This window comes from Lycium barbarum, chromosome 10 (assembly GCF_019175385.1).
Source record: "Lycium barbarum isolate Lr01 chromosome 10, ASM1917538v2, whole genome shotgun sequence".
Taxonomy (NCBI): domain Eukaryota; kingdom Viridiplantae; phylum Streptophyta; class Magnoliopsida; order Solanales; family Solanaceae; genus Lycium; species Lycium barbarum.
The window spans coordinates 113,405,223-113,414,316 of record NC_083346.1 but is presented as its reverse complement, the minus strand read 5'-3'; the positions used below and the strand labels follow the sequence as shown (position 1 = coordinate 113,414,316).

Genomic DNA, 9,094 nt, shown 5'->3' with positions numbered 1-9,094 from the left:
GTGCATACATGAGAAGGGAATAAATATTCAGTACTATGACATATGTCCACGTGGGATAAAAAATAGTTTAGTAATGTGGTCAAGTAATAAGAGATGGAGGGGAACTTCATTATTAATTCTTAAAGAACTTGAAAAGTCAAAAGTGAACTAGTAAAAGTACACGGAGAAAATAAAATGTGTCGGAGAATTAAAATTAAAGTGCATACGTGTATATATGAGAAGAGAATAAATATTCAGTACTATGATATATGTACAATTTATATAGCTTTTGATATAAGCATTCATTGCGGTGTTAGTTCCTCTTGAATACTTATATATATACTAGTTATGTGAGGCCCGTGCTAAGCCCGGGTCCAAACTCAAGATATAAAAATAGATATTTTAATTAAAAAAATATAATTTGTGTTAATACAAGTGTACAACAACGACAACCATATACCCATTAGAGTCCCACAAGTGGTTAATTACGTTAGTAATAATTAAATTTCATATAGGTATATTTTCAATATATGAAAGTAAAACTTTCATTCCACTCCTTTAATATTTTAACTTCCATTTTTATGAAATTATTTACTTCAAATCAAATGCGGAGCCAGAATTTGACATTTATAAGTTATGTATTCTAATTTTCTAAAGTTATTTTGTTCTAAATAAATAATCTATACATAGTTAATGAACTTTAAAGACAAATACATAATTTAACTTGTGCAGCGGATGAAGCTGCTCCTCCCTTAATTAGGGATCAGGGGTTCGAACATGGATATGAAAAAATCTTTGGAGGGAGCGCTTTTCCCGAATAAGCGCTATACAATGCGAATTATCTGGATTAATTGGGCTCAAATGCGAATATCAAGTCTCTATGTTTTCCTTTATATATAATAGTAAATAGAAAAACGTTTACTACTTCTAATGATTTGATCATTTGATATGACCAGTTGAGTCATTCCAGTTGGGTTGAGTTGGGGTTTTGTGAGGCGCGGCGTGGGGTGGGGGAGGGCGTTGGTGGGAGCGGTATACGCGTTGCATATAAAGAATAACATAGATTAGTCAAATTTGGATCAATTGGTGGCAGGGGTGGATGCACCAAGAGCCGAGGGTGTTCACCCGAACACCCTCGGCAAAAAATTACAGTGTATATATAGGGTAAATTTTCTGTATTTATGTGCATATATTAACTTTTGAACACCCTCAGCAAAAAATTACAGTGTATATTTAGCTTCTTCTTTTTTCTAAACACCCTGAATGAAAATCCTGAATCCGCCACTGATTGGTGGTCCTTAATATCTACTTTCACACAAAAAAGTAAAAGGAAAAAAAATTAAGATGTATATCCTCATTTCCTTTATATATAATAGTAAATAGAAAAACGTTTACTACTTCTAATGATTTGATCATTTGATATGATCGGTTGAGTCATTCCAGTTGGGTTGAGTTGGGGTTTTGTGGGGCGCGGCGTGGGGTGGGGGAGGGCGTTGGTGGGAGCGGTATACGCGTTGCATATAAAGAACAACATAGATTAGTCAAATTTGGATCAATTGGTGGTCCCTAATATCTACTTTCACATAAAAAAGTAAAAGGAAAAAAAATTAAGATGTATATCCTCATTACCAACTTAGCTTGGCCCATTGGAAAGAAAAAACGAATCAAGTAAACATTTTAAAATAGGCCGCCTAGTATAAAATAATGATTTACGAATGAATGAGCGTGCCTGGTTGTATATATTTTATTATAAACAGAAAGTAAGTAATGAACCTTTCAACGTTTAATCTCCTATAAAGCTCATTTGATCCACGAGAGACAGACAATAGCTAGAACAAGAAAAAAAAGAAAAAAAAGAAAAAAAAAGATGGCTGAATTCATCACAGATACGAAGAACAAGATTCAAGGTATGAGTAAAAGACTGTCTGAAAATTTTCACTCTTTCTTGGCTATGATAGCATATTAAAAATGTATAACCATTTCATCTGTTGTTCGTGTCTTGTGTCTTGAATTCTGTGAATTCTAAAATTATATCAAAGTTCATAGTCGGTTTGGGAAATTCCTTGTCCAAATAAGATTAGGAATTACTTGAGGTCTATATAAAATGGTTGTAATTGAGATCTTTGTACAATTCTTCTTATTCATAGTGGAAAACTTTCTCTACTTCTGCTCCGAGCACGTAGGCTTGTCCGATCCTCGTTAATTCCTTACGTTTCTTCTTCTATATTTGATCTATGCATTACTATACTTAAAAGATTTATTTACTTAATTATATTTTTTTAAAATAATAATTTGGATACATGTGTTCAATTTTGTCAGAACCAGGAAAGGATCAAGGATCAAGATCAATAGATGTCCCACCAGAAGAAAACCAAGAACCAGCAAGTGATGCACCAACAGGAAATGCACAAGGCCAAGGACCAATAGTAGTAATAGGACCAGGAGATAATGCAAAAGGCCAAAAACTTGTAATAATTGATGAATCTGTAGAAAATTCAAAAGAACAAGAAGAAGAAGAAGAGGAGGACAGTGATTATAACCCTGAAGAGAGATCAAATTTTTCAAGACCTCCAGGCAAAAGATCAGCTCCTAAACCTAAGACTGGTTGAAATAATTAATACAAACCTTGGGAAATTCCAAATTGTGATTATAATTCCAAGAAACTCAGTTGTTTTGTCGATTCTGTTCATTTTTAATATTGTTGTTCTTAATCTATCCCGAAAAAAATATCACAGGAACAATATATATATATATATATTTTTTTTTAAATTTAAGATTATAAGATTAAAAGGTCTCTCTTATTTTGTTATACTCACATTATCATGAGTTGGGGGTGGGATTTGGTGGGGGATGCATTATACGCATGCATAGGATAACATAAATTAGTCAAAAGTTTATCAATTAGTAGTCAACAATCAATATCTATATTTGACATGAATAATATACAATTTAAGAACTAAAGATGTATCCTCATTTCGGAAGCTACCGTTCGTTACCATTTCTCTCCATTTCGTCAAGTTATGCTTTACATTTCTGACACCTATCACTTTTAAGAAATTAATGGACCAAATTAATTAATTTAATTAACTAATACTATTAATTAGTCTTAACCAAAGTCAGGTGTTTCCTCTTCCCCGTAATCTCCTTTCCTGCCTCCTAAATTCTCAAGAAAGTAGAAGAACGAGTAACACTAAATCCAGTTTGACTATGATCAAATACATGTCGATAGTTATAAGCACCGATCGATGAGGGGACTTGCTGGACTTTATGATATAATACTAGACTAGTTTAATTAACCATTCCGGCCAACAAAAAATGAGCAAGATTCTATATGAAAAGGGACATCCTACTAAGTTAAATGCTTCTCAGCTTTAAAAAAAAAAAAAAAAAGGCTAACCATATAATTTCGACTCCTTTATATATATATGTATGTATGTATAGACACACACACAAGCTTGCTACGTAAGTTCCATCTATTCATTTGGAAAGGACCTTGAGTATTTCTAGGAAATTCTTGAAATGAAGTATATATATATATATATATATATATATATATACTAGCTTACTAGGTAAGTTCCATCTATTCATTTGGAAAGGACCTTGAATACTTCTAGGAAATTCTTGAAATGAAGGTAAGGTGGATTCTTACATCGAGGCATGTTTGCTAAACAACTTGGTTTGCTTTCCTTAAGCAGTGGGAGATAGTGACAATATATTAATCTCATTCTACTCCTCAAGAGTAGTGTCAATCACTTGATTTAGTTTGTAGTTCTTGTTAGACTTGTTGAAGTATCCTAATAATGATTCGTAGTCTCACTGCTAAAAATCACTATTTTCCGGCTGAATTTTCCACGGAAAAATGTTCAGTCGCTATGTCCACTGAATGTCGGTGGAAAAAGTCTAAATAATAATATTCTCACATGAAAAAATTAGGAAGTTTTTCAGCGTTTCAGTGAGAATTTGTTTCAACTTTGTGTGTTTCCAGTAAGCTAGTTCGATGAGAATGAGATGAAAAAAATCATGTTTTATAGCGCACAAAAAACTTCTGTCTAGCTCCAACTCCGGGTATGTGACACCAAGGATTATGCATTGGTTCACTCCATGTTTGACAGTTAGAGCTTCAGCCATATTTTTACTTTCACACTTAATTGTAATAAACTGTCCCATCATTGTCATCTCTAATTCACTCTCATTCTTTGTCAGATAGCTCCAAGCCTCCAATCAGTATTTACCTTCACTTTTTCATTTGTAGGCTTTTGCCAAGAGGCTAGTTTTTATTTTAAAGTTGGTGTCACTTTTTCAATGGTGTCACAGAACAGGTCCAGGTTACATCTTGGGAAGGTTTTGTGTACCACATACTTATAGTCCATTCAGTTTGTGTCATCATCTTGAAGGGGATATATAAAATATTTGTATTCTCCATATTTGCAGGCACAACTACTTTTCCAAATTTTCAGTTAATTACAAGTGGAACAATGTGTAATAATGTGAATAACACGAATAAAAATAAAAAAAAACCAAGAAGAAACAGTGAATTTCAAAAGAACCCAATATTTTGAATCCAAATACGTTCATCTTTTTTTTTTTTCCTTCTTCCCAATTCTAACGCCCTTCCCCAAATTCCAGTCACAACCAAACTCCAAACTAAAACATAGTCCAGGAGCATTTAGGATGATTTCTGAGTGCAAAATTATATAAATTATGACAGAAGAAATATCATTTTGAGAGCTTCGCTCGGTTGGCCTTCTAACTCTGACGAATGCCTCTTTTCTGTTCTCTAAAATCTACAAAAACCAGAAGAGAATAAGATACTATACGTGTACATGGAATTACATAAATAACTCAAATTTTCATTAGGTAGTTAACAACATTTTAGGTTGGCATGAATAATATACAATTAAAATGAAGATGTATCCTCAATAGTTCCAACTGGCCCATTGGAAGACAGAAGGAATCATGCGAACTTATACAATAGGCATGTACAAAATAATAATTTATCTACTACGAATGCACATGCATGGTTCTCAACTTGATATTAAATAAAGAAGTAAGTAATGAATTATGAACACACTGAATTCCTATAAATTAAGCTCATTTGCCCCTTGTGGAAAAAATATCTTGGAAAACAATAAAGATGGTAAAATTCATCGCAGATACGAAGAGCAAGATTCAAGATCTGTTTGAATACCTTGTTTCATGTGGAAAATCTTCTAAAGGTAAGAGTTGAAACTTCCTTGTTTACATAATTATCCATCTCATTGAAAGTTTAAGCGGGTAGAAAGAGTATATTTTTACTACTTGAATATGTTTTCGGTACGCCCCTTCACGCGGGACACTTTGATTGTTTTTCGAGAGTCAATGCATTGTGAGACTGAAACCCAGGATTATATGTCCTCTCTGATACCATATTAAAATGCCTGACTATTTCATCTGTTGTTTGTGTCTTAAATTCTGTGAATCCTAAAATTATAACAAGTTTCTTAGTTGGTTTGGAAATTCCTTGTCCGTATCAGTTTAAGAATTACTTGAAATATATTATAAAGGATTGTAATTGAAGATCTTTGTTCAATTCTTCTCATCATAGTGAAAAACTCTGTCTGATTCTGTCCCGGGAATGTAGGGTTTGCCAAACTTCTTTATCTCTTCTTCTTTTGGTTAACTCACGACCTTCTGATCCACAATATCATCTAAAAAGTTAAGTTGTTCGAGACAACTCATTTTTACTCACTTAATTACACCGAAACATTTCCTCAAAATAATTTGTGTGTATATATGTGTGTCAAAACCATCAGGAAATGACCAAGGGCCAGCTAGAGATGTACTAGGAGATGACTTAGGACTAACAATATTTATGCCAGAAGAAGACCAAGATGGGCCAGCAAGTGATGTACCACCAAGAAATGCACAAGACCAAGGACATATAGTAGTAATTGGACCAGGAAATACAACACAGAACCAAGGACAGCCAACAAATATACCACCAGTAGATGATGCTCAAGAAGGCCAAGGACTTGTAATAATTGATGACTCTACAGGAATTAATGCACAAGAACAAGAACAAGATGATAATATTGATTTTGAACCTCTACCAGATGGATTTGTACCTGAAAAGAGAGCAAATTTTTCAAGACCTCCAGGCAAAAGATCACCTCCTATTCCCAAGACTGGCTGAAAATAATAGGAGTAAATACAAGTCTTGGGAATTTTAATATTGTGATTATTTCAAGAAACCCACCTAGTCTTGGAATTTTATGATTGTAAATTTTCGTCTCTCAAGAAAGTGTCATAGGAATTTATTATTGTAATTTTTGACTATTGGGGCGCAAGTTCAGATTGATTCCATATACTAGAGCATTGGTATTGACCTGGGGTATTTGAGAGCTCAACTCGGCATTTTCTCAAGCAGCAAGCGCATTTGCTTGATATAACTATCGAATGAAAAGTTTAATGTTAAATTATGTTTATACATATAAAAATATATCATTTCCCTATTTGGAATAGATTTAAAAAAAAAAGTGCATCACATATATTGCGATTATGAAATACTATTATTTTGGGTGGGTGGAGCCGGAAAGAGAATAACGTACTATACGCCTACACAGAATTACATAAATTGGACAAAATTACCTGAGGTAGTTAACAACATTATGTTCACATGAATAATATAATATAAAGGGGTATCCTGGTTTCCAAGTGGCCCAGTGGATGATTTATTGATCCACAAGATTATTAGACCAGCGTATAAATAACCCGACCTTTTCGGATTAACAAAAACTAACACTCATTATCTTAAGGCTACCACCCGTTGTCCTCTCAGACGTGGTAAATATTTATTCATACTGGATGTTTATACCAACTTAATGTAATTTACTATGATTTAATGAAGTGAATACATGTATTAACTAATCATGGTTAAGTGATAGTTATGCATATCTGACACATGTTATGTATGTATTGATTTAATGTAAACATCCAGTACTGATAAGTTTTTGCCCTCATACATGGGGGTGTGTACTTTACCGAGAGAAAAAACCAACAAAAGGCCATCAATTATCGAGGGATTACCAACAAAAATTGACGGACCACATTTTCCTCCACTATCACTACTAAAATAATGTGTTTTATCGAGGGAAAAAAAACTAATAGAACACCATTGGTTATCAGTGATTATTGACCAAAAATTGACGGATCACTTTCCATTAGAGATAATAACATCAGTAAAAATAAAAGCTAATGGTGTCAAAAACACACCTGAACTATCGTTTTTCTGTGAGTTTTCTACTTGAAATATCAAGTGTGCGATTTTTCTGCTTGAACTATCACCAATTATTTAGCAAAACACACATCAACTATTAGTTGTTCTCTTTTCTTACCTTAATAGTTGAGTGGAAAAGAGAATAACTGATAGTTGAGATGTGTTTTGATAAATAGTCAGTGATAGTTCAGGTAGGAAACTCACAAACCTATTATTCCACATAGAAACTCACGAAAAAGTGATAGTTCACGTGTGTTTTTGACCATTATCTCTTAAAATAACTGACGGACACATCAGAAAATACCGATAGACACCATCATGTAATTAAATTAAACATACAACGATAGTTCAGATAACCCAAAGGAAAAAAAATTAGGGAAATAGCATTTTTGGTCACTGTATTATTGCTTAATTTCGATTTTAGTTCTTATGTTATTCAACTTAGTAATTTAAACTTCAATTAGTAAACTCGTGTGACTTTAGTCCTTCAAGCTAACAGGCGTTAACTTTATGTATTGCAATTACAAAAGTAACCAAATCACTCATTATCTTTTTGGAGACTAAAAAGTAGCCCAAAGAACACATTCACAGGAGCAAAGAGAGGCTCAATAAGATCAAAGGTTTTTATTTTTTTTATTTTTTAGAAAGGATTTTGTTTTCATCATTGTGTTACTATTTTTTATATAATTTTCAGATTATTATTTTCATCATTTTTCAAACTTGTATCTGATTAGACCACTTTGGTTTAGAGAGTAGAGTCAAATGAAATCCATTGTTACCCTGTCCATGAAAACATAAACAGGAAAAAAACAACAAAAAAAAAAAGACAACAAATTTATAGAGACTGGAAGCAATGGCATATACCGCTGTGATGTAGCAGATTCCTAACTCTCAACATATACCTTAAGATAATTTACCCACCTAAAGAACTTTAAGTCTACTTTGAAGAGGAGTAAGAGGATATGTAATGTAAAAAATCAGATTTGCCCTTTTCTGAACTAACACCGTTAAGCTTCTGTGAGTATAGGGACTAAAATCATACAAGTATACTAAGTGAAGGTTAAAATTGCTAAGTTTATAACATAAGGACTCTCACGCCCCAAACTATGGCCTGGGGGTAACACGACACTCGGTGCCTTGCTTCATATGACCGAGCGAACCACATGGCTTGTTGAATCAACATGGGGCATGCGCTGATGCGGAATATAATGTAGGACATGGACAATCTAAATAAAACATGTAACCTCATAGTAATACTGAAAATATTGTTTAAACATAATACGGATAAAGTCTGAAAATATAATAATAAATACTAAGCCAATGTTGGTTATACGACTCTGAACATTTATCGTAAACATGACTGAATAGTCTATGAAACCTCTAACATGAGTCTGACTGCTAAACTGTTTACTGGGACAAGGCCCCTGGCATACCCTAACTGCATGAGTGAAATAAATGTAAATAGAGATAACACCCCGAATAGAATGGGGCTCACCAAAAGCTAATACGAGCAAGTCCTAACGTGCTGATCCGTCGTCCTGTAAATCTGCATCGTGAAATGCAAATCCCCAGGCAAATAAAGAGGATGTCAGTACACTTGAATTGTACCGGTATGTAAACCAACTGAATGAAATAAAGCATGGCACGTGAAATAATAGAATTGAAACTGAAGTTGTAAGCTGAGCATGAACATGAGCATATCTAAGATGAGTATACATATAACATGAGTAAAACATTTTTAAGTGGGAGAACCTTAGCATAACCAACATGTAACCACCACGTAAGAACGCGGCGTCTGATCTGTGCCCGACCAGCTAAGTCATCCTGTACCTTGCCGGGGACAAGACATGACATGAACAT

General features: G+C 33.7%; 2 protein-coding genes across 2 annotated transcripts; both read left to right on the top strand.

Moving 5' to 3' along the window:
- The first annotated feature begins 1,686 nt into the window (after positions 1-1,686).
- On the top strand, positions 1,687-2,659 carry LOC132615872 (uncharacterized). Its single transcript, XM_060330469.1, has 2 exons — positions 1,687-1,886; positions 2,299-2,659. Exons 1-2 carry the CDS (start codon positions 1,847-1,849, stop codon positions 2,586-2,588), a joined length of 330 nt encoding a protein of 109 aa, XP_060186452.1. The 5' UTR covers positions 1,687-1,846; the 3' UTR covers positions 2,589-2,659.
- A 1,864-nt stretch (positions 2,660-4,523) lies between these two features.
- Positions 4,524-6,424, top strand: LOC132615093 (uncharacterized). Its single transcript, XM_060329649.1, has 2 exons — positions 4,524-5,195; positions 5,772-6,424. Exons 1-2 carry the CDS (start codon positions 5,114-5,116, stop codon positions 6,149-6,151), a joined length of 462 nt encoding a protein of 153 aa, XP_060185632.1. The 5' UTR covers positions 4,524-5,113; the 3' UTR covers positions 6,152-6,424.
- The last annotated feature ends 2,670 nt before the right edge of the window (positions 6,425-9,094 follow it).